This window comes from Marmota flaviventris, chromosome 5 (genome assembly GCF_047511675.1).
Source record: "Marmota flaviventris isolate mMarFla1 chromosome 5, mMarFla1.hap1, whole genome shotgun sequence".
NCBI lineage: Eukaryota > Metazoa > Chordata > Mammalia > Rodentia > Sciuridae > Marmota > Marmota flaviventris.
Genome location: NC_092502.1, coordinates 114514021 through 114541666, shown reverse-complemented (window position 1 = coordinate 114541666; position 27646 = coordinate 114514021). Strand labels below are relative to the sequence as shown.

General features: G+C 33.0%; 1 protein-coding gene across 1 annotated transcript in view; it reads right to left on the bottom strand.

The window, feature by feature from the left end:
• Window positions 1-27646, bottom strand: part of Adamts6 (ADAM metallopeptidase with thrombospondin type 1 motif 6) — a 293953-nt gene that overhangs the window by 98745 nt on the left and 167562 nt on the right. Inside the window, exons 11-13 of the mRNA XM_027951608.2 lie at window positions 25213-25354; window positions 10706-10813; window positions 712-857 (exon numbers count right to left, since the gene is read on the bottom strand). Coding sequence (XP_027807409.2) covers window positions 712-857; window positions 10706-10813; window positions 25213-25354 — 396 coding nt within the window. The remainder of the gene's footprint in view (window positions 1-711; window positions 858-10705; window positions 10814-25212; window positions 25355-27646) is intronic.

The following is a 27646-nucleotide window of genomic DNA, read 5'->3' as shown; positions in this document are numbered from 1 at the left end:
AGGAACAGTTCACCTGTAATGGGCATTGGTGGGAGGGAGACGCAATAGAGCTAGAAAATAATACTAACAAGGCTGGCCTTGTGCCAGGGCAACTCTGGCTGGAGAAAAGAGTAGTGGGAGAGGAGCAGGTTGACCTGCATAAAACAGTCATGGGGAGAAAAGTTGTGGCAGCTCTAGAAGATGATTAATGGGGGCATGTGAATGGAAACTATTTTAACACATGGGCAGTATTCTTTTCATTGTGATTTGTGGTGCGAATCAAGGCATTTCAACCCTTGAAGTGCTCTCATTGGTCCTTTTAATACTAATGTAGCAGTAATAATTTTATGTGACATGTGAAAAGACCTTAGGTTTCCTGGGAATAATGGTAATGTAGCAAAAACCAGACCTGGATTCATCCATAATTCAGTAGTTTTTGTAGGAGGAAATCTATCTGATTATTACTAGATTAAAAGTCTGGCTTATCTAGGACAGATACACAATGCTTTTCTATTTTAAAAATTTTTATTTTTAGTTATACAATAAGAGGAAAAGAAGAAAAAGAAAGTCTATTTAACAAAGCTCCTCCACTTTCCTGTGCCTATTGCTTGTTCTGAAGACAAGCATTTGGCTCACTAGAGAAACGTTTTTACAGATAACATGTGAAACCACAGCTTTGAATCATTTCCAACTGTGTCTTTTTGTTGGCTCTGGCTTACTTTAGCTACTTACGCTGGACTGTCACAGTGTCTTAGGGATGAGGAGACGCCTCCCCCGCAGGTTCTGCTGCACTCTCCCCACAGTGACCAGGGACCCCAGCCCCCATCTATGCTCTGGGGCCAAGTGCCAAAAGGAACACAATCTCCCTGATAACACCACTGTAAGATTTCACAGAAAACACATAATTAGCTTTTAGGCAGATAGAACTATCAGGACAGAAATACAAAAGGATCAGGTAATGACCAATTTTAGGCATTAGCATTCTCAAAACAGATAACACATAAATAGTTCTTTAACTTGTTTAGACTTAGTAAAGGTGCATGTGATTTGAAAATTATCTTTAGCTATGCCATGATTTATAAATCTCTAACAAGTACCAGGAGTTCTAAAAAAAACCTGACTTTGCCTTTTTTCCTTGTTTCTCCTCCTCCAGACTTTTAGTGTTTCTCATTATGGACCTAGCTAGCTACAGACCTCAAAGTCTTTTTTAGATATTTTAGTATTTTCTAAAAATTTTTTCTTTATATTCCACTATTATTAGACTCATGGAATGATAACGCAATGTGGAAAGTTCCCCAGTAAGGAATTTTTATGATAGTAATTGCTCTTTCCTTAAAAAAAAAAAAAAATTTAAAAAATGAGTTGAGGCTACAATAGTAAAAGAATGTGTTGTGGCATTTCATCTACATGAGTACTGCAGACATAATAAAAGTAATGCCAAGACACTAGGGACTGGGTACAAAAAAACCCTTATATACACTCACTAGCCATGTGCATGGCCCCTGCATGAACATGTGTACTAGAATTCTGTTCAGCTTTACTCTCTGCAATAAACCACACACACTGCACCTAAGTAGAAAGCCAGAAATAATTTATCGAGACACAGACATCACATAATCAGCTCATAACTCTAGCATGATAAATCTTATTTGAAGAACATGGCAAAATAAAAGTCTTTTTTTTTTGTAAACCAAGCTTTTGTAGCTTTTATTGGTACATTTTTCTGAATTATCAAACTTTGACAAATCAAACTGATGCTATGAAAGTTATTTATTTTTATGAATAACAAGAAGGAAAATGGTTATTAGAGTAGAATAAATGTCAACAATGTTGGAAGGTTTAAACAAAAATTCAACCTTATAAAGTCCCTTATAAAGGGACTATATGACACGTGATGCTTAAAAAGCCATTAGTTCATTATGCTAATTCCATCACCAAGTTTGTTGTTTTACCTCCAAGAAATATCTAGAGTTTATTAACTTTTCACCTTCACTGCTAACGCCCTAGATCAATTGGCAAATGAAGTAGCCTCTTAACTGGTCACTTTAACTCCATTTTTTCTTACTAGAATTATTTTCCAGAAACCATTCAAAGATACCTTTTAAAACCACATTATCACATCATGTTGTCAGGGTGGGGGGGGGGCGCTTAAAATACTTCAATGTTTTCCTACTTTCCTTAACATTGGACAACAGTGGACTTAGTGATCTGGCCCTTCCTTTTTCTTCGGTCTCCATCTGTCCTGTGCACTAATTGCTCCAGAACATGTTGACTTTTTCTTTTTCTTTTCTTCTTTTTTTTCCTTTTGGTACTGGGGATTGAACTCAGGGGCACTTAACCACTGAGCCACATCCTCAGCCCTTTTTCATAGTTTATTTAGAGACACGGTCTCACTGAGTTGCTTTAGGGCCTGGCTAAGTTGCTATGGCTGGCTTTGAACTTAATATCCTCTGCCTCAGCCTCCCAAGCTGCTGGGATTACAGGCGTGCGCCATCGCGCCCAGCTGATTGTCTTTTTCTTAATAAACAAATCTTATTCTTTCTTTAGTGCATCTGCATTTGCTGGTCTTGGTAATGCTCTCCTCTACGTTTCTTGTATTGCTGTCTTCTTTTCATTCAGTCTTAGGTCAAGTGTGATTTCAACAGAGAGCTCTCTCTCCTTGACCACCTTTATTTCTGCCACATCCTGCCCTATGCCCTCCAGTGCCAGAATGCAATAGTGATTCTCCCATTTTAGTTCTTTTTTACCTTTTAACACTACTTCAAATTAGCTATCTTTCAAATTACTACTTTGTTTTCTTCTTCTCCTTAGAAAGTAAGAGGCTTGATAGGGACATATGGCCATTTAAATTAATTAAAAGAAATAATTCAGTTCTTCAGCTCCATTAGCCACATTTCAAGAGTAGTATAGTCATGTGTGCCTAGTGGTGACTATGTTGGACACAGCATATACATTTCCATCATTACAGAAGGTTTTATTGGTAATGATGAATGCCTAAAATAGAGCTTGGCAACTAAAAGGCATGCGATAAAATTTTCTTAAATGAATAAGTCATAAGTTAAATTATAGAATTCTGTGTCACATTTTGGTTGCATGTCGGAAAGAAAACTAGAGATACCTTGTTTTCTTTGATATAAGGAGGCTGATTCATAGTGGGATAGGGAGCGGGAGCATGGGAAGAATAGACGAACTCTAGATAGGGGAGAGGGGCTGGAGGGGAAGGGAGGGGGAATGGGGTTATTAATGATGGTGGAATGTGATGATCATTATTATCCAAAGTATAAGTATGAAGACACGAATTGGTGTGAATATACTATGTATACAACCAGAGATATGAAAAATTGTGCTCTATATGTGTAATAAGAATTGTAATGCATTCTGCTGTCATCTATAAAATAAATAAATAGGCAAAAAAAAACTATAGTGAAAGAATATGATTTTTAATTTAATGTATTGATTGGGTTTTCAGTGCAGGAATGAGTCCCTGAAGCTACAAGTGTGCCTAGGGCCAAAGAGTCATGGTGGGTCCCTGCAAAGGGCAGAGGGCCACAGGTTCTGTTCCAATTCCCCAGCCTCAGGAAGGCTCAGCCTTTGACAAGTAGCACAGGGAGATGCCAAGTGCTTTGGTATGAGCTGGCAAATGCACCAGGAAGAGAAGGAGGGATCTCTTGACTTGACCTCCATTTAACTGTACTATGACATCTTGTCTTAACTAATCTTTATATTATTTAAAAGTTTGACTTTTAGTAATATTCAGAATCTTTTCCATCCATTTCATAATTTAATAAACTTCTTATTTGAATTTAAAAAAATACAGTCAAATTCATATGTATTTCCCTGGTAGCAGGTGTAAAAGCTCTATTTCCAAAGGCAGGCAAATGGATGGAGTTGGAGAATATTATGCTAAGCGAAGTAAGCCAATCCTAAAAAAAAAAAACAAATGCTGAATGTTTTCTCTGATATGAGGATGCTGATCCATAATGGGGATGGGGAGGGAGCATGGGAGGAAAGGAGGAACTGTAGATAGGGCAAAGGGGATGAAGGGGGAGAGAGGAGGGATGGGGGTTGGAAAAATGGTGGAATGAGATGGACATCATTACCCTAAATACATGTATGAAGACATGAATGATGTGACTCTACTTTATGTACAACCAGAGACATGAAAAATTGTGCTTTATATGTGTAATTTGAATTGAAATGCAGTCTGCTGTCATGTATAACAAATTAGAATAAAAAGAAAAAAACATAAGATCTTAAAAATGCTGTGCATTAAAAAAAAAAGCTCAGTGATACACCCACATCTTTTTTCAGATCTCCTTGAAGAAATCCATGATAAATAGAGAAAATTTCCAGTTTTTTCAATTTTTAGGGAAGAAAGGAATTATGAGGGCTGCAATAATATTGAAAATCGTAGGTTCCAAAAGTTGTAGGTTCCATGTGTTCTTAGTATGCTTGCAAAATGCAGGGAAGTGAGAAAAGTCAGATAAATCTTCTTGTTTTCCTTTTAAATCTAATTCTTGGGCAAGGGAGTATAGCTTAGAGGTAGGGTTGGCACCTAGCATGCACAAGCCCCAGCACCAATTTTTTTAAAATAAAATAAAGCTTACTCTTAAGATAAAAGATAAATACACTATTCAGTTTCTTAAATGCTGCTCAGTTCTCATGGTTAATTAGTATCTACACAGTCATGGTATTTAATAAATGATTTGCTAGAACTTTAACTGCATAAATTCATGCTTTAATTATATATATTTCATGGACATATTAGACATACCAGAAAGTTAAACAACAAATATTAATGGATAAAAATCACAGTAATAATGTAAAATCAGTTATTAAGCAGTTGATAAAAGACACGTCTCACTTGAATAACTAGTTAAAATTGTTAACTAGTTTACAAACTAACAACTTCAGTCTGTGTAGGAAACTTTATATTATGAATCTCAGTTCTCATTCAAGCCATATTTTAGGGTCCAAAGCAAATCACTGGCTTTCTTTTCCTTTGTTTCCATAAATATATAATGGAAACTAGTTTTAGTATTTGATTCCAATGTGATTTAAATTAGAAGAACCTTAAAAATTAGTTCAATGCAGATATACATTCAAAGAAGTTAAAATCAATCAAACAACTTGTTTAATTTTGATCTCTGGCAGAAGTATGCTTTTGAATTTTGTTTTGTTTTCCCTCTTTCTATTTATGGGAACAAAATCTTCTTGGAATTCTCACATAAGATTTGAGCTACTTTACTAGATGTTTCATTAATCAATATAGATATAAAATTTTTAATGTATGTAAATCATGAATACAATAATTAGATTATATCAACGAATCAACTGAAGTATATAAATCCTATTAAGTACAGAAAGGTAAAATTTTTGAGTCCTATCATCTATTTTTATTCTTTCTTTTACATGGAGTTGCCATACCTGTAAAAGCTCTATTTCCAAAAGCATAGTCTTATTTAATTTTTTTAACTAGGAAAGTTAAATATGCAGATGCAAACCAGTTTCTAATCTTTATTCTCAAAGGTAATATCTAATCTAGTAATTTTGGACTGTTCTAAATAACAGTCTTATCACTTCAGTCTAAATTATGCAGACAAATTGGATAAATTTGGCCTTCCTTTTGCTAATTCAGGTGTGTTTAACCAAATTCACAAAGGTGAAAGAAATGAAACTAATGCATTCCAAGAATAAAATCTCATGTTGTTTATCCTTACTTTTCACATTCCATCTAAATTAAATAAATGTGTTTTAAACATTATCTAGAAAAGTAGCACATTCCACTGAAGCTTTGAAAAGCTTCTTAAGAAACACCTTTCATTACTAAACAACATCTCTTGCTATTGGGTTACTAAATTTCATGAGCTATACAAAAAAACTGACTTTAAGCAAGATATATTATAAATTTAACCATCTACCTTTGAGAATTGGTCAGAATTTTACAAAAGAAATTTAAGGTATATATAGTATTTTTAAATAACTTTTTAAAACTAGAACCATTTTAGGAGGTGATTAAGGTATATCTTATAATAGCCAGAACTGGGTCCAGTCAGCATCTGGAATGAGAGACCTCTAAGGAAATCCTAAGGTTTTAAAGGAAATGATATTGGTGATTCAATTCAGAACATTCTTTCCAAGTCAGAGTGCTGAGGGCTGGAGCACTACACTATTAAAAGCCTTATCTTTCCATTATGCAGGTGTGGGAATGTTCAAGCTACAATTCAGCCCAAATTCTAAATCAGAACTTGTCATCCCATACTATTTAAATTTATAAAGCAAATGGAAGAGCTACTCTTTCTTCACTTCCTGTGTTTATAGTTAGGCATCCAGTCAAAACATATTATATTCTACTCTAAGTGAATTAAGGTCTAAGACTACAAATGTGCTATTTTATATCTAGCGCTTTAGAAGCCCATGTAATAATCCCATTCTAATCCACCCCTATGTTACCCATGCAAAGATATTAGGAATCAATGTCACTTATATGTAAGCCCAAATGCTGGACTATATCTCTAATTGGGTCTTATAGAATCATTAAATCTATCTTTTGGCAATAAACCAAGTATTTGAAATCTTCTTTGTGGTCACCAGCAGGGATTACAAGGATTGGGCTTTGATTATCCTTAATATCCTGTTTGGTAACAATGCCAACACTACTACTGAAGTTTTTACAATCTAAATCCTTATTTACTATTTCATCAATTATGGCATCCCTCTGATTCCTGTCCAAGGGCTATTACTGATGCTATACCCAAGGAAAGTTCTCTGGCTGAAAGTTATATTGATTGATTTGTAGGAGACTGACCCATGGACACACAGTACCAGCGCACTGTCTGGGCTCATCAAATTTCCTCCTTTGGTTAATGCTACTGTCCCTGAGCACATCCATTCAGACCATATGGTTCTTATTCAATCCTTGAATGGCTTATTCAGGCAAACATCCAATGGCTGTAATAGCGATGTCAGACCCCCCAGGACTCACGCAAAGATCAGTTTTTAATTTTTTGGCCATATTTCTTACTCCATCTGCTAAATGTGCATGGAACAGTTCCCATACTTACATGGAACATTTGTGGAACTGCGCCCCTGGGCAGGGATCCCATATTTTTGCAGCCAGAATTTGACGAGATCATCATGCATCCACTCCTCTGGATATGTCTATGCTATCACTCAAGCAATATTTCTACCCCCTCCCTTTTTAAGAAGATTTATTCAGAAAACTATGAGCAACTTTGGTTTTATTCTTCTGGCTAGACAGGGTGTAGGTTCTTTCTCGTCTCTTCTAAAGAAAGCAGTTTCGAAACTCAGTTAAGATAGAGGCTGTAGATATTCCATTTATGTCTCTGAGAGATAAACTAATCCTTGTACTCTGATGCTCATTGCTACTAGTTGAGAGGGTCTGGCACAGAATTGTCTGCCCATCATCATTTAAGGTTAGAAAATTATAATGAAAAGTATGATGATAATTTAGCAATAGATACCATCTTCCCTCAAAGGAAAATCACAAAAAGCTCATTGATATATTATCTCAATCCATCTTCACAATATCACTATAAAATATGTTGAAATCAGTTTTCTCTTATTTTAAAGATTCCACTATTTTTCCAATTGTCACACAATCATATATTTTTAGCTCAATGTTTTACCCATACTGCCTTTTTATTGTGCCTACTCAGTTAAGAAACTGTTACCAGTAGAAAAATTAAAAATCCATTTAGTATTAAAGGATAAAAATATACTGTCACCACCTATCTCAGTCTTAGTGAACCACTTTATTCCTGTAACAACAAAAATTAACTTTTTCCTATGCAAAATTTCTCACTGGAAGATAAAGTAAAATTAGAGGCAGTATAGAGGGAGAAAGATTTTAACTCCCAAATCAGAAAACCTGGGCTGGAATCTCAGCTATGCTGGTAAATAGTAGTATAATTTGGACTCTCAAGTCTTACTTTTCTCATCTGTAAAACAGAGTTAAAACAGTACCTAACTTATAGGATTTTTGTTAACCTTAAACAGATAAATGGTTGTGAAGCACCTAGTGATATGTGTCTGGCATAGTGTAAGTACTTTAAAAATATTTATTACCATTGTCATTATTGTTACTGGGAATGCCAACTATTTTTAGATGACAGGTTCACAGATTAACCACACAGAGTTGATCAAATCAATTGAAAATTCCAGTTTGATCGTGTCACTAGCTCTTCTCATGTGTTTAAGTCAAAATTCTAAATTCTGGTTTAACTTCATAGTAATAAGTATAAAATCTGCATTCAGCAACAATAAACATGCTTCTTTCTCTTAAGAAAAGATATAATAAGAACTAAACAATAAAAATTCATATAGAAAATAACAGTAAATTCAGTTAATAAAAATAAAAGTTCAGCTCATGTGTCTAGTTCTTTTTATTAATATAGATAGATTCAGTTCTCTGAAAGCCCTTCATAAATTTAATTTTTCAATGTTTTGTTCTCTTTTGTTTTATTTTTGTACCAGGGATTGAACTCAGGGGCACTCAACCATGGAGCCCCATCCCAGCCCTATTTTGCATTTTATTTAGAGACAGGGTCTACTGAGTTGCTTAGCACCTCGTTTTTGCTGAAGTTGGCTTTGAACCCCGTACCTGCTGTCTCAGCTTCCTGAGGTCACAGGCATATGTCCTGCATAAATTCAGTTTTTATGGATGCTTTGAGAGTCTTCTTTTTCCTCTATTCTTTCTAGGAATCTATGTTTGTATTTTTTTTTCCATAGGTTCGTTTATTCTAAGACTTGTTCCTATCATTCCTAAAACTGCCTACCTGCATGTTTTGGGAAGAATGACCCGGATTTGTCTTGTAGATTAATTTTAGATGGTGATGTCCAATGTATTGACTTTATAATAGTACAGTGTTGGATTGTGAGTAAAAATGGCGCATTGCTCTGAGCAGTTTAGCAAGATCCTGTCTCTAAATAAAATATAAAAAAGGGCTAGGGATGTGGCTCAGTGGTTAAGTGCCCCTCGATCAAAATCTTATAAAAAAAAAAAAAAAAGATGCTTTGACACACAAACCTACAAGGCCCTCAAGTAGTTTTTTAGGGAGCCCAAGTTGTTCTTTGTAGGTATGTTAGGAGTGACAGGGTAAATTAAATTTCTGCATTCAGCAACAATAAACACGTCACCAGCTATCTCAGGCTTAGTGAACCACTTTATTCCTGTGACAACAAAAAATAACTTTTTCCTATGCAAAATTTCTCACTGGAAGATAAAGTAAAATTAGAGGCATAGACAGGGTAAATTAAATTTCCCCTCTATTTGATTTTCTAAATTTAAATTCAATACTGTTAGCTTTAATATTAGTTGAGGTAAGTATTCCTCAAAATCATAATTTCTAAGAAATATGCCAACTTTTTCATATATATGCAGATAGCTGTAAGGTCTGAGATTTAAGGGCCCTTCCAAATAGCCACTATTTATGGTTTAATTACTGAAGTGATTATATAATATATAGAATGCTTCTAGAAGGGCTTTGAGGTGTTTAAAAGCAAAAATTCTTTATGCTTTGGGTTAAAAATATACATCAAAATTGGAAGCAGATAATGATAGTGATAGTATCATTCTAGGTGAATAGAAACTATAACCCAGGGACTAGTCATTAGAATAATTATCAATGACAGATAAATAGATTCTCAATGTGTGATTGCCCCTGTACAATTGAGTATTTCTTCTAAGTACAAATTGATATAAATTGCTACTTGTCGTTGACAAGAATTGTTGGTTCCAAAATAAATCTAGACTGTTGTTTTAAGAAAGCAGTTCCTAATATTTTCTATTACTTCAGCGAAAAAAAAAAAAAAAAAGAAGAAGAAATTTTTGGTAGTGTGAGAAGGTCTCTGTATTTTTATTGGCTACTTACAAATTCTGAAAAAAAAACCCATAATCCTTTTTAAATGACCCTATCAATTCATATATTTAGCATAATTTACCAACATTTCCAAACCCAGCAATGGAAAAGCCATCACCATGGCACTAGGTCATGGGTCCTGAATGAAGCCATCAACAAGAATTAATACACTGTGACAGCTGCCCAAAAGCTTTCATTCTTTTTATTTAAACATCCCATTGCAAGCTGAAATTCAGTGTAACCTTTGTTGAAAGTAGCCCAGCTAACATGCAAGAATTCAGAACTGAGAACAGATGACAAGTAGTAGTTATTATTGTAAATTCAGTCCATAGCAATAAATTCTAGAATTTACATACATAACTATTTCTAAGCATTTCAGGAGTGGCATACAACTATTCTTGTCTATTTGAACAATTCTTAATGACATTTTAAAAATTAAACTGATGGAACTAAAATTATTTAGCTCTGATTTCTGTGCTCAATAAATTATTTGAATAAGTCCCTTTGCTTATACTGCAATGTAAAAGTGACTTTAATTAGTCTATGAAGTCTATTTTGGGGTCATGTAATTTTTTCCTAGGAATTATTTACCAGAAAAAATTATGTAAGATTTTTTTGACACAAATAAAACTCATACAAACAGGTAAAACTGACACAGAAAATAGTTACGCATTGCAATTCCTAAAGGATGCATATTTGCTGATATCAATTAACTACTGAACTAGGAATTTAATATTTTAAAGTGCATTTTAAATTACAAGATTTTCTAATGATTGATTATTATCATCGAAATTTATCAGCTAATAATCTACATATGAAACAGTTAGAAAGTCACTTAAGCTTACCCCCTTTTCAATATTCCCCGTTTGACAGAGCGTCCCCTCAGCTGCTGGAATACTGTTGGTGACACAGCGGTTGCTTTTGCTGAGGCACCAGAGCTCTCTACACACTTCCTAGGAAAGAAGGCAAAGCAAGTTGATCAGAAATAGAAATTAAAATTGTGGCCAATTGTTCCATAAAACACACTCACATTCAGTATTATAGAAAAGAGAACCTAGGTCTCATGCTGCTGTCGAAGCATCAGAGATAGGATCTTATGTAAGACGGGTTACCCTTGTCACAGAATCACTTAAACATTTGTCTTTATAATTCTCATTTTAGTGGATAAATTATGTCTTAGCTTTTAACACTGATTAGGATCTTTTCACAACATGCACAACAATTTCATTAATACAGAAGACACATAATAATAAAGAGAGGAAATCCATGTTTATTACATTCATACAAGAACATACAATAGCACAAACTTACCAATTACTAATAAAGTATTGCAAGGGAAATGACTTCCTAGACTTACTGTAATAGGCAAACAAAGACAACTTTAAAATGACAAAGGGACACACATATATCATGAGATGGATACAAATTTAATATATGTGAAGTAATATGATGTATGTTGGAATAATTTCTAAAGTTCAGATAAGAGCAATTTAGAAATGTTATTTTCAGTCTGTCAATGTCGTCTACCTCCATGAAAAGAATACCTGGTTTTGAACAAATGCTGCCATTTATAGCATGTTTCAGATGCTACTTGAAGCTGTCAGAATTTTCTATGACGAGAGCATTTGTACCTTGGTGCTTAAGTTTTAGGAACCAATTGGGCCTGCTAAGAAGGTCAATTCCCCCAAAGTCTCATTAAAATCGAACTCGTAATCTTTTTCAGAAAACTCCCTTGAAGTATACAGGTTCCCCCTTGATGCTATCAGATCTAATTTATTATGATTTATCTTCTCATTACCTCAGTATAGATTTACAATACCTGTTCTAACATTATCAATATAAAATACTTCATTTGGGGGCTGGGGTTGTGGCTTAGTAATAGAGTACTCGCTTAGTGCAGATGAGGCACTGGGTTCGATCTTATGTACCACATAAAAATAAATAAATAAAAATAAAGGCATTGTGTCCTCATACATTTAAAAAATACTTCATTTTGCTTGTGCTATGTTGATTTATCAGATTCTAAAATAAGCATATAAACATTATCCCTGAGTAAGAGTTTTAACAGCTCAAACCAGATTGTTTTGGAAGAAAATACTAAAAAAATTCAGTTTCTTTTATATATAATCATCAAGTAGCATCACTGCTGATATAACAAGTTTCTAATTTAAACTAGAACTATGTAGTATAATGTGTGTTTGCAATAAAAATATGATAATCTGGATACAGAGATAAACTAATAAGGAATACGTAATCTTTTTGCTCATTTTTAACTCTTTTTAACTCTCAAAACACAATTTTAAGAACACAGTTTTAAGCTCCTAAATATATTTAGTTAATATTTAAAAAAGCAATAGGAGTAATATTTAAGTGGCTTTAAAATACTGCCCCATGTAGCAAAAGTTTATCCAAATTCAAAAAACAATGAATTCACAAAAACAGAGAAGCATTAATAGAACAGAATACATATAGAGATCATGAAATTGTTTCATCCATAAATTTGTTTCTAAACAAGACTTCTGATCTCTTATGATCCTTATCTGGCCTAAATCTTACTTTGACAAAGTAAAAGAAATCTAAAGTTTATTTTACACAGAATTAGGCAATGAAAATTCTTTATTGAAAAGGACTATACTCACAGCATCTCTCAAAAAACATACAATTTAGTTTTCAAAAGTATCTTGGAAATCTCTACCCAAAATGGCAAGTGCTTTAGAAATTTTTTTCAAAACCTAAATTTCGAGATTCAGGAAAAAGCCCTCTTAATGCTAAGAGAATGATGCCTTTTGAAGTAGTCCAACAGAAGTTTGTTACCTTTGTGAGTTCCTGAAGGCTGGAATTTTGCTAGAGCATTAACTTCTTATAGATCACTAAATAAAGCATGGCACTGGAAGTCTAACTCAAGATGTTAAACTAGTCACAGAGAAGGAGCTAAAGAGTTTTCAAATAGATCTCACAACTGGAATCTCAGCTTCAGTAAGAAAGATTTTGATATTCAATTTAGGAAGATTTCCACGTTTAGAAAAAAGAAAAGCAACAAATGATGCTCTCTTGAACAATAAAAAGCAAGATAAATTCATTCATTTCATTAAGAACAACTTCACACTTTCAGAATGTCCTTCTTCCTCTAAACTGCTGAATTCTGGAATGTACATGATATATTTACATAGATAGATCAATTTCTTTTCACTTGCATATAAGTTGCTGAATAAGCACCCTGATACAAGTTCCAAGTTCTAATAGTTAAATGCAAGTTGAAATTTTTTGCCTCTTGGAAAATATTTATAAAAACCAAAGTCGCAGGTAGATCAATTTCCCTAAATAAGATGCAGAGGTGAGGATAGATAGTAGGAAGTAATGATATTTTCTTTTTTTTTTTTTTTACTCACCGCCTTCGGTTTAGCTTTAAAACATAGTTTTCTTTCACATATTTGTGATTCCTGACAGAAAGAGATAAGATTAAGACTAATTTCATGACCTTTATGAACTAAAAAATCATTGTGTGTTAGGGTCCCCTTTATGATTCTAAACTGTATTTTGGGAAGACTCTCTAGGGGAAATTTGGTGCTGTGCTTTGAGTTTAACACATTGTTACAAATTTTCAATTCTATGGGGCATGATGATGGGTTAAGGAAGGACAGAGAAGTTATCATCAGCTCCACTAAGAGTCATTTTTGTTATGTGGCAGTGGAAATTTGAAATGGAATCTAATTTCATGGAGTCAACTTCTAACCACTTAGGAGGGTTGCCTGATAATGCAAAAGTAATAGCAATTTGCCCCTTTCATTTAAGAATATTTATTGAGAATCTACTATGCACCCATCGCTACATTAATGTTATGAAAAAATACTACCACTTAAAATTCATAGGAACCAGAGAGAAAAGTTAGGGAGGGTATAGTCAGATATGTAACCATGGATTGGTTTGCTTTATGATAATTTTTTAATTTCTATGACAAAATTAGAAGAATGATATCAATATAATCCTTATATTTCATGACACTAAATTTTTTATTCTAATGGGCTTTAATGAAGTTTTATTCCTTTTACTCTTTAGATATTACAGTAGATTGTAAGTAAGATTGCTGAGGACAGGGTCTGTTTCCTTAGGACAGCCTTTATAAAATGTTCCTTTTTGGCAAAATTAAAAGTTGGCATCCCCATTTTGGTGTGCCAGTATTTTAAGAGAAATTTTCCTTGTCTATAAAAACCTAAAAGTTGGTGAACCATCCACTTGTACAAGACTTGTTAGCCAATGTTTATTTAGATACATCTGTGTCTACCAATGCTTTTAATAAAAATTGTTTTTTAATGCCTACAATTAATTATCTTCTGAAAACAATTTCTTCTTGACATACATTCTTTATAATATTTTAGCAAGGGATCTTTTTTCTTATTTTTCTGAAAGTACATTTATTTATCTTCATTTGGACAATATTTTAATTGAATATCCAATACCTCAGCCTTTAAAAGTATTAAGTCCATTGTCATCTGACCTCCACAGGGGCCAGACCTGTTAGTCTACCAGCTGTCTTTTGTAGGAGTCTTTCCAGGTGCTTTCAAGAATTCCTTTTGTGCTGTTTCGCCACATATCTAAGTATTTTGTTTTAATCTACTTGGACTCATGCTATGAAGATTTGTATTTTCCTTTGACTCTGATTTTTTTAAATGTGTCTCTTTCCTAGACTTTCCATTCTTTGTTTGTTTTTGTTTTTATTTTGAAGCTCCTATTTAGCTAATTTTGGACCTTTTTTACCTTCTCATTTTAGCCACCTTGGCTCTTATTCTCTTTTTCAACATTTTTTTTTTTAATCTTGGGCATTAATTGTCAATTTCATGGTAGATTGTTTCCTCATTTATTATTTTTTATTCCAGCTTATCTTCAGTGAAAAATTTTTTATTATTACTTCAGCATCTTCTGTAGAAATATAGTCACATACATTTGCTTATATCATATATCCCAAGGTTTTCATGTTGACTTATTTGGTCAGCACTATGTTGTCTGTACAGAGTCTTTTCTTTTGTTCTTATGTGAGGCACAATCCTAGGGCTCCATTTCTTATGGGAGTCATTTTTCCCCATTAATGTATCTGCACAGTTCAATCAACTTTTAAAAAATAACACAAAAGTGATGTCTTTTCACAGTGTCTGCACCTGTCCTCATGTCTCTGACAGAGAGCTGGGCATTTTAGAAATGACACCATTAAGCCATCTACTTTGTTCAATAAAGAAAGGAGAAAACAAAAAAAAAAATTTAATTATCTTCTGAGTCTATATATTGCTATGGTCTTTCTCTTAAGTTGTGAGAATGCTTGTTTGATAATTTCAAATCATTAATGTACTAGAAAATAACCACATACAAAAAAAGTGAGACTTATGTATCTTGGCTTCATTTTGTCAATTTGTCAATTGTTCATGCATTTCTTCTCATGCTGTGGTTAAATGGACTGAATTTAAATATGTTTGTTAGCGTTATTTTATCTAGCATATTTGTTTTTGTGCCTGAAGGAATGATTGGGTTTACTATTTGTCATGTTTTTGAAACTGGAACTCTTTCCTCAGACTTTAAGAAAGTCAATTTTATACATGATTGTAAAAACGTACACATCAGCCTAGAAGTCAGGGGAGCAGATTTCAGTCCAATACTCAGAATAATTTTCCAAAAGTCAGAGATGAACAATGATGAACTAATGCGGAATCCTTATCGATGGAGATTGTCTAGCACTTCATGACCACCTGGCAGGGATTTTGTAGGCAGGAAGAAAATAAAGGAAGTAATACTTTTTCAGGGTATGCTGTTAACTACTATACAAGGTATATTCATATTTTTGTCTCATTTAATCATCACCCCCCCCATGTTATGGTTTCCAACAGAAGATGACTCCTCCATTCAAGAGGTTCACTTTACAAAACTTGGAAATTATGAGAAACTAACATAGTTTCAGGAAAAATTAACAATTTGCTTCAATTTCAACTAAAACTAGATTTGACCCAGCTTTGATATGAGCTCTGGGTAAGATTCTCCTCACAACTAAGCTCCTTTCCCATGCCTTTTATACGTATTAGATTGAATAAAATTACTGGTCAAAACTGATTAATAAAGCTTTACTTGTATTCTAATATAATATAAAATAATCACTAAATATTTATAATATCTCCTGTCCTTTTCCTTTATTTTAAAGGATTATAGCTTCAAATTATGATGATTACTTATAATTCATCACTTATTTGCATATTACATGAGGTTAGGCATCAACTTTAACATTATATTTGAACTTTTGAATGTAATATCATCACTTGTCTTTGGATTTTAAAAAGGTACTGTTAACATAATCCACAAAAATATTCTGTGGCTAACCAAGAAACAAAAAATTTAACATATTTTCTACCTATTCAACATTTTAATAACAACTCCCAGAGTTTCTAGTCTGATTTTTTAGGTGAATGACAATATTTGCAAACATTGACAATAATTAAAATACCAATATAAATAATAATAAGTTTAGAGAATGGAGTTTATAATGATGATCTAATATAAAATAATGTATCTGGTATACAGAAATAACTCCTCTGAACTAGGGCCACTTTGATCAATATTGAATGATTGATTATTTTACAAAGACCATTTCAGTACAATCAAAGAAATTAGGATTGATTTTTCCAATGTCTCCATACATTTCAAGTAATTATATGTGTTAAAACAAACTCTAAAAAATGAGACAAGAACCCCTATGATTTACCTAGGGAAAATTAAAATTAGCAGTTTACACAAGAGGGGAGAAACATCATAAAAGAATAAAAATCGTTTTACAACGATTATATCATTAAGTAAAGCAACATGTAAAGAGAAAATAATATATTTATTGCAAGATGGCTTTTGTCTATGTTTTTGTCTTTAATTTTAAACAACTGTAAAATCTGTAAAAGAAACATGTATAAACCTTTTGTCCTTGGGAAACTCAATCCCTATGCCATCTTGGATCCTTGACTGTGAGTATAAAACTTTCTCTTTGTCTTCATTACCCTATCAGGAACATCTCTAACAGCTGTTTGCAATAAAGGATCCTAATGGTCAAGGGGTAGAACAGAGTCCTAAAGAGGTTACAAAGGACCATCAGTGATTAGAAAGGTTACTTATCATTGATCACACAAAGGAAAACTAAAAAAGAACACATGGTGACCCTATGGCCTGGTTCCAGGTGCTTAGCTGCCATCTAAAGAAAGAGGGTAATTGTACCCTTATTTCTGCCTTAAATATTATGTAGATGATTTAAATGTAAGAGATTCGAAAAAGGAAAATTAGCAACCAAAAACAAAACAAAACACCAAAACACTTAATTTAAAAATTCTGATTAAATAAATACATCACAAATTTGAAAGAATTAAAAAGATTATTAAATGGTTAAAAAAGAAATAAAACCTTTAAGAAGCAAACCCAGGATAAAAACTACTGATCTTTAAGCATATAAGTGATTCTAGAACTATTACTTTGGTTCAGAATTTAGGAAAAATGAAATGCAACCAGTTCTTGTCATATACATGCCTAATAAACATATATGTTTCGATTTCAAAAGAATATTGTGGTTCTATATCTTCTGTTCCCTAAGTCCAAATCAAACCACACTGCATACCTTAAAATCCTCAAGAAAAGTGATTCTACAATCTAAGTTCAACACTCCAATATTTAGTAACTTGAAATTCTTTCTAATAACTAATCTACAATCATCTAGTTGTAAAAATTAAAGATTATTTAGGGGTTTTAAATGCTCTTTGTAGGGAAGAAGGATAACATGTTACCAGCATTCAAACTATAACAAGTATTTCAAAACCTGAAAATGGGTTTGAGGCTAGCATTTAATTTTGTGTGTATATGTTTGTTTTTACAGACTATTCAAACTTGCCTTCCTCAAACTTCCCTTTATATACTATTTAGTATTTCACTAATGGCATCCTCCAAATTAGCTGTATCTCTTTAAAAAATTGTGTAGGTAGCCAACAATATCCTAACAAGATTAATGAAGCCAACATACAATTATATGAATAATTCCTAATGATAAAGCAATAATGACTTAAAATTTAGTCAACTGGTGGTGATAGAATAATAAAAGTGAATAATTATGGAAACATAAAAACGAGAGTCTGAAAGGCAAAATGTACCAGTCTTTATGAAGTACTGTCTAGAGGAAGGAAACCCCAAACAGAGAACTCACTACCCTGAGCTACAATTAGGTGGACGTGACCTGGTGGTGACATCATTATAGTTATTAATGTGATAAAATAATCCATACTGTCCTATATTTTAATTTTATGATTATCTGATAATTGTTTTATAAGAAATTGGTCTACTTGATAGATTTCTATAGGTGAAAAAAAGTGCAGATTTCAGTAGATTTGACTAAATTAGATAGCTAATTTGACTAAACTAGATAGCTATATTTATTACAATAAATAAATCCAAATATATTTCTTTGATCTTTCATTTCCAAGATTAGGTTCTAAAAAAAAAATCTCTCATCACTTAAAGTATGGAACAAATATGGTACCAAATCCTTTGGAGATTATTAAAGAAAAAAAATACTTGCCACAAATATATTTCTCCTTGAAAGATTCAAAATTAATCAGAAGTCTTAAAGTTTCCAAAGTTATATCGTACTTTCCCTTTATATGTTCTTTTATGTTTCTAATACACTGGGATTTTGCAATTCCAAAGTCAAAATTATGGAGCCCACAAAGCTTTACACACAAACTCCAATTCACCTCATCTCAGAGTTATGAAGCAGAACACTCTAGCTTAAAAAAAAGGAATTTGTATTTACCTAGAAACACAAGGGCATTGCTACACAGGGTATTATCTGTAGCAGAGCTACTGTAGTTCTCTGTATAGGGTGTGTTGGGATGGAGAGAAAATAAAGGGAGGAGACTGAGGATGTAGCTCAGTGATAGGACACTTGACAGCATGCACAAGGCCTAGGTTCAATTCCCAGCCCTGTGGGGGAGGGGAGGAAGGGAGGAGGATATTGATAATTTTACAAAAGCTTTTAATTTTCTAATGTTTTTCCAAATTACAGCATTATATTTGTTTCTAAAATAAAACGTATCCTAATAATCCTATAATTTTCTGCATATCAATAATCTTTTCTGTTCTATTTCATTAAAAACACTCCAATAGTTTCTCATTCCTCCTTCAGATAAAAAGCTAGAATTCAAAAACATACATAGAGATAGATATAGATATATAAAATATACGTGTGTGTGTGTGTGTATGTATGTGTGTTAGGCAAGCACTCTACCACCCAGGTACAGCTCTGCCCTAAATCAAGAATTCTTCACATGGCCTATAAGGGGCAATCAGATTTGGCTCCTACTTCTTTACTCATTTATGGGATGTTTGATTAAGAGCATTAACCTTTTAGCCTTCTCTGAGCTTTTCAAACACAGCCTCAGGCTCTTCACAAAGATCTTCTCTCCACTGTCTCTTAGTCAGATAACTCTTCTCACTCATCTGTTTAACAAACATTTACTGAGCTCCTGTATAAGCCAGGCATTGAGCTACTCACTATACAAATAGCATGAACAAGTCAGATGGAATCCCTTTCCTCAAGGAAACTGTATCTTCATTGCAATTATCAGTTCACTCATTCAAATATTTACTGAGCCCCTATCATGAACCAGGAAACTGTTCTGGTGCTGGCGAATTCATCAGTAAATGTAACAAACTTTTCTCTGCTCTCAAAGAAAATAGATTGTAGTTGGGAAAATATATGTTAGAAAGAGATAAATGTTGATATAAAAACTAAAGCAAGGAAAATCATAGGGGTTGTGTATGTATGTGTACAAATTTAACTGTTTTAGGTTAGGATGTCAGGGAAGGCTTCATCTAGAACATCACATTTAAGTAATTAACAATAAATATCCAGCACTGCAAAAAAGACAAACAAATAATCAAATAAGCAAAATGAATACAGATTTTAATAAGTGCTACATACAAAATAAATAGTATAATATAAAAGAGTAACTGGGAGAAGCTTTTTATACAGAATGATAAGAAAGAATATATAGCAGCACAATTCACAATAGCTAAGCTATGGAGCCAACCTAGGTGTCCTTCAACACATGAATGGATAAAGAAAGTATGGTATATATACACAATGGAATATTACTCAGACATAAAGAAAAATGACTTTATGACATTTGGCAGTAAATGGATGGATCTGTAACCTACCATGCTAAGTGAAATAAGCCTATCCCCCCCAAATCAACGGTTGAATGTTTTTGCTGATATGTGGAAGCTAAACCACAATGTGGGAGGGGGGGGAGAGGAGAGAAGTTGAATAGATTAGACAAAAGGGAATTATGGGAAGGAAGGGGGGATAGGGATAGTAAAGCAGTAGAATAAATCTAACATAATTTTCCTATGTACATGTATGTAAATACCTACACAAATTCCATCATCATGTACACCCACAAAAACGGGGTCCTAATTAAAATAACATATTCCATGCTTGTATAATATAACAAAATGGATTCTACTGTCATGTTTAACTAAAAAGAACCAATAAAAAAGAAAGAAGGCCTGTCTGAAGAGAAACTGCATTTGAAGTTGAAAGTGTAGGATGATACTGGAATATCTTAACATGCTCCCATAAGTACAGAAGACTGAGATCCTCCTAAAGCAGTACCAGTTATAAAAAAATGGTATCATGGATGACAGAGATGTACAGAGGAAACAGAAACACTGTATGCAGCCATGCGGAGAAAAAGAAAAGGCACTTTGCATGCTCGTCATACCTTCTTGCTATATGAAGTTTACAAGAACACCTAGGCTGCTACTCACTTGAAAAAGTGAAGAAAACTGAATAAAGTCTACTAGTAGCCAACCTGAGGTCAAAAGTAATAGTGAATAGTGTGAACAGATTTTTTTTTAAAGAGAGAGAGAGAGAGAGAGAGAGAGAGAGAGAGAGAGAGAGAGAGAGAGAGAGAGAATTTTTTAATATTCATGTTTTAGTTTTCGGTGGACACAACATCTTTATTTTATTTTTATGTGGTGCTGAGGATCAAACCCAGCGCCCTGCTACTGCTTGAGCCACATCCCCAGCTCCAGATTTTTTTTTTACTTAAAATATTCTGTTAGAAAGGAGTCTGTTCCACTGTGAAAGTATATATTAGATAATGTATTCCCATTTATGATTCAGAATATATGGTCAATTGATAAAACACAATTCAGTTCTACATTAAAGTAAGTTATAATAATGTACAACACACTATGCATTGTGGGCTAACTCAAGTCCCTGTAAACAATGATAAACCTCACATATAATAAAAATTCCCATAAATTAAACAAAGCTATAAAGTCCATAAAATTTATCTGTTTCCAACCCATATATAGATGAACAGTCATCTCTTGCTGGTTAATAGTAAATTATGTACTCAATATTCTTAACTTATACTAAATCATTAAGTGTATTTGAAAACAATGTTTTGGAAATGATTTAAAGTGACAGAATAAAGAAATAAAGAGCTAAGTCTGGGACAGCTCTGAAAGAATCTGTACTTTTTGGAAAGCAATCAAAAGATCACCCAAAGTCCCTATTTTTTATAGGCTAATGATTGAATTTCTAAGTTTAAACTTTTTGTTATAACTGCAACATGCTTTTTTCTGGTAATTCAGTTTTTATAATCATTTTCTAATAAAAAGAGGAAACTAACAGAAAGTAGAAGAGAAATGAGATGACAGATTCTATAATAGAGTTTTATAGGAAAGAGCTGGTTGTTCCTAATAGGCAAAAAAAAAAAAAAAAAAAAATCATTTCCTGCACATATCAATACTGCTGTTTTATTTGCAGCATATTTTCTTCCAGGAAGCATCCAAGGCCCCTTAGAAACCTGCTAACATAGCCAGGAGATATTTCTGGATAATTTAGTAGGTAGCTGAGCTTTGCATGCTGCTTGTCTGTACTTGCATCTTGCCTTGAAGAAGTCCTAACTTCATTGGCTTTTTAGGTGGGGGGCCTATCAGGGATTGAACTCAGGTGCACTTGACCACTGAGCCACATCCCCAGCCCTATTTTGTATTATATTTAAAGACAGGGTCTCACTGAGTTGCTTAGTGCCTCGCTTTTGCTGAGGCTGGCTTTCAACTCTCCATCCTCCTGTCTCAGCTTCTCTAACTGCTGGGATTACAGATTTGTGCCACTGCACCTGGCTAGTCCTAATTTTTTTTTTTTTTTTTTTGATGGTTCTTGGGATAGAACCTAGGGCCTTGTGCATGAGAGGCAAGCACTGTACCTACTGAGCTATATCTCAGCCCTAGCCCTAACTTTTTATGCAAGAAAAAAGAAAATAAATTCTCTCAAATACAAGACTTAGAGTTTCAGACACCTGAGAATTTATGATCCTAAAGAATAAGTTAAGAGAAGGTGTCCTGATCTCTTCTCTCCCAAAAGAGACTGGGACAAGATGAGGAGCATGAGAAGACTTTTAGTAAAAGACAAAAATTAAACAAGTGTCTTCTGAAACAAAATACATCTGTAACCTTTTCTTTTTAACAGAAATATTACACCTAGTAGTAAAAGAACTGCCAGATTTAGACCATTTTTTAAAAATCTTGGATTCAGTAATTAACGTGGATTAGTTTCCCCATCTACAAAATATTATCAGATAATAATGATTTTTACCAATGAAGTCTGAAGTAGCTCAGAAAAAGGAACTATGTGATTATAAGAAACTACATATCATTTCTAGATTACTACACACACAACTATATTACTCTGTGTATTGTACTGTACTGTTTTGTTCTTTGTGTTTATAGTCATTACAATTTCATCATTATTCTATGGAATTTAAGAGCACTTGGAAAAAAAAAAGATGATATGCAAGGATAACCATGGAAAATATTTCCCCAAGTAAAGTAAAATAGAAAAAAATTCATGTAAACTTGTAAGTATAACTAATATGTGTAAAAATGTATCCAACCCACTAAGAATTCACCAAACTCCAGATAAGAATTTTCATAACTACAGATGTAATCAACAGCTAGCCAGCAATGACTTCCTGATGACCAAAATGGAAGAGATAAGAAGTTGGGCACTGCTGCAGTTATGGACCATTTTATAATTGTTTAAAATCTTCCTTTACATCATTAGAGGTCTGCTTTTTGAAAGAGAATGAATTCATGATTCTTCCACTCCCTCTTGAAAAGGCTACAGTGTCCATCCAGGTCTACAGCAATTATGTTTAGTATTTATCTCAACATGCTACACTCAGAGTTATTGAAATCAAGTCAGCTTTACTGTTCCCTTCAGCTGTTATCTGAAGCATGATTTTCCTATTTGACTGGACTCCAATTTTCAAAGCTACTATTATTTTTAAAGCAATATTTAGTATTTAGAATTGTTTAAAACCTTAGGGATTCACCAGATAAAACCCTGTGTGAGTTTGTATGCTATCAAATGTGTAAAACCAATTATTTTAGGTACAAGTTCAAGAGGTATAAGTGATTGTAAAGAATCTATTATTACTCCAGAAACCACACTGGTAATATACAGCACTTTTTTTTAAAAAATGGCAGAAGTATTTTCCTATTTGAAACTAGGGAAATCCTCAATTTGATGCAAATCAAAGTGAAAAGGGTCATAATAAAATACAATACATTGTATAGGTTTTTAAGATGCTAATGTCTTTCACCAAATTTTCCAATTTTATTATATCTATTACAGAAGTCTTTATAAACACACAAAAATCTGAAAGTTCAATAAGAGGAAAATACAATTTTATTAGTACTATTTATCTCATTTTAAATCAGACTGAAATGAATGAGATAAACCAAACAATTTTTAAGTGAGGAAACCAAACAATTTTTAAATTTATTTATTGGGGGGGGGTGGGGGCGTGCGGCTGTTGGCAGTACCAGAGATAGAACCTAGGGCCTCACTCATGCTTTGCAAGCACTCTACCACTGAGCTTTACCCTCAGCCCCTCAAGTCAATTTATAGATTAATTTATTTAAGAAAGAAAAATTACATAAACAGATGTTGTACATTTCCTAATGTGGAAAGTTATAGGTAGAGTTAAAACCTAAATTCCAATTGAAAAATTAAAATGTAGATTAACTATTTTACTTGCTAACAAAGAAGTGAGAGTCAAAGAGACAGGAAAGATCAGAATTTTATCCAAGTTTCTACACAAGCAGATAGATAATCTTTAAAAATCTAGAGCACAGCCTGGTATGGTGGCACACACGGGTAATATTAGTCACTCAAAAGGCTGAGGCAGGAGGATCACAAGTTCAAGGCCAACCTGGCAACCTGACTCAAAATAAAAAAACAAAAAAGATGAAGATGTGGGTCAGCGGTAAAGTGCTTGCCTACAACGCAAGGGGCCCTGGGTTCAATCACCAGCACTCAAAACAAAAAAAACCTAGAACACAAAGGTGCTGCCAAAATCTAGAGTAATCACTTTCCTTTGTACTATTATTCCTTTATACAATTATTCCCAGAGGAATAATTGATACAGTACAATAGCTATATTATTTTTCATTTAGTATTACCGGCTTTAAAACTTAATTCCTTTTGTAGTTATTATTTTTAAGAGGAATCAAAAAGAGGCATAGAAATAAGAACCACATTTTTTAACTTATTTTTTATTATGAATATTTTCTGGCAAAAAAAAATTTGACATTTTAAAGTCCTTTTTTTTTTCTTTCGCTTTCTCTCTCTTTTTTTAATTCAACATGCTTGTACTATGTTCTTCCTATGAACATGTCCTTATATTCATCACTGCAGCCTTTCTCAATGAAATCTAAAAAGATGTTTAAATATATTTTGTAATATAGACAGTGTGACTTTGAAGAATAAATTATGACGCCTACATTTTTTTCCACAGCAATTTTCCTTGTTTCACTATTTGCGCTCATGTCATCTTGTTCCTGCTCGGTTGTTGTGTTGGAATGTGGGCAGTGGATGAAGCAACTTGAAATGACTCAGTACTAGCAAGTATGAATTAAAGTAAAGGCACACAGCCAATGAAAAAATGCCCTTTAGCCCAATCATAACAGTACCAGAAAAAGGGAGTAGGGAGGGCTTTTAAAAATCACAGCATTTCAAAAGACAAAGTTAGCAATGTAAATTTAAAGAACAAGTACATTAGAGGTTATTAAAAATTCTACCTACATCCCTCATATGAAATTTAGAAACAGATGTCATACAAATGATATCAGAAAAAGTACAGTGTCAAGAGCCATATTTAAATTAATAATGCTACTGAAGGCAAACTATGTTCATCATAATGCTATCCAAACATCTGTGTCATAAAAGAACATATATAAATGACTAAACATAAGGATTAAGACCTCTTACCCCGTATTTACATTGGCGGGAAGTTGCTCCATACTGGAAACGACATTGCTCATCAGCATCGTACACCTGACCTGGGGCCACAGCTGGATAAAGAAAGTCACGCTTGGGAGGCTCATTATCAAGGCAAGTACCACGGCCTGAACTGTTCAACATAAAGGATCAAAGGAAATTAGGTACTCTGTGGACTATTTCAGTCACAATTATGAAACCATGTGTTGAGCTCTTTGTTTTAATAATTTGAGGCATGAAAAGCATCACTCTACCAATAAATAATCACATGGTAAAATAGAATTGCTTTACTAAAACTTAAGTAAGAGCTCCAAATAGTTTTTTTTTTTTTTTCCAGCCCTAAAACACAATAAAAGCATCTTAGACAACAATCTGAAAATGTCATTTTGGACGAAAAACATTGATTTAAACTAATTTCAGAAAGAATTAAAACAGAATTTCATATTGCTCTAAGATTCTTGTTTGTTTTCATTGAAAATATAGCCACATCTGGTAGTAGAATTAAAAACATGAAATGTGGAAAATTAAAAATATTGTAGTTGTAATTTTGAAAGACCTAATTTATATACTTTCACCTTGGGAAGACAATAGATGCTTTGGTTAGATATGTCCATAGGTTCTTGAAATATTTCCCTAATAGATGGGCTGAATGACAGATGAAGCTAATATTCATAGTATATTAGAAATGTTTAGTCTTTCAAATTTCATATTTCATCTAGGGTCATCAGAATTGGAAAAGAGAATGTTCTCCTCTATATATAATTTCTGCTTTATGAAGTATGCCTGCACTCAAACATAATATTTTAATTCAGTGGAACAAATAACATAAAGATTGCCAAAAACCAGACAGAATACCTTAAAAAGCTTTAGACTTTGCTAAATGTAATTGTTCATTTTTATTTAGTCAGTGTGCATAAAATAGGACAGATGCTTTTTTACTTTCATTTCACATGTGAGTAAGTTAGAATTTTTAAAGAATTCCTATGCCAACATTTAAAAATTTTTTCCAACATTCTTGTCCATTGTGCCAGCACTTGTGTTTTTTTTTCCAATTTTTTTCCATCCACTTTGCCAAAGGAAAATAACTTCACAAGTAGGAGTTCCTCAACTGTTATTTAGGACAGTACAAATTTTCATTTACAGATAGGTAAGAAAGAACTGGAGTTCACTATTAGTCTCATATTCACTTAAAAGTTTCTCACATTCTCAAATGTTACTTGTTTATATAAAAATGTATATTTTCACAGCAGTAAATTAATACCTTTTAAAAATTAAACTATTCCTAGGTGATACAGATTCAAGTAAGAGCTCCAAATAGTGAGAATACTGTCTTCTTTACATCCCTTTCTTTTCAATTATACCTCCTTTGATAACTCTTTTAATAAATAAATATATCCAGATGGAATATTAAATATGTTACTAATATACTATTGGCTGTTACAATCATTTCAGTAGTCTCTGTTTAATATTTCTAAGAGAACCTTTTTTTTTTTCACCCAGCTATCCAGTTTTCATGACAGAGCACTTGTTATTTCCTTTTTATTGTACCTTTACAAACAGACATGTACCTCAGTAAGACAAACTATTTATAGTTTATAGGTATTTTTTAAAATAGCCAGAGCTTTTTATAAATTGTGTATAAATTTTAGATAGATGTAATTCTACTAGTAAATTTGAAATTACATATCAGGGTTAATGGCAAAGAGGTAATATTTGAATACTATAATGGAAAAAGATGATTTTGATAATATGGAACATTTGTAGGATGACTAAATTAGTAGTTTAATTTCCAAATTTTACTTCCAAAATGCCCATTTCATTCCCATTTATAATAAAATTATAAACATCTTTATGAAAAGAACAAAATGAATGAAAAATAGAATAAACCAAATACTACTAAAAATCAACAGAAAAATTTAAAATTGTGTACTTAAGGACTTATGTACAGGATCCTATAGAAAACACATATTTACTATTAGCAGGAATAAATGTAGGATATAGTCACCTAAATGGCACCAGCTAAGAATATATTAGAAACAATTATACATAATTACTTTTAGGGATACCAAAAATTAGACTTAAATACTTAAAGGAAGAACTATGTGGACCCTAAAGAAGAATTTAAAAATAGATACACTGAAGAAAAAAATTCTTTCCTGATGGCAAAATTGGTTTAGCTCAGGAAGAATCAAGACTAATCATTTTATTTAATGTTCTTGTTTCAAGGTATTGATTGTCTTCTAATCATGGTTCACATTCTTAATTAAAAAAAAGATAAAAAACAAATCAGATGACCATTGTCAAGGGCCTTCAGACAGATAAGAATAATATGCACTGTGAGCACCTGGAGTCAAACTTTTCTGAGAAAGAATATCCCAAAAATGTATCTTTGTTTCACTTTTTCTGAAGTACCTAGTGCTTTTGT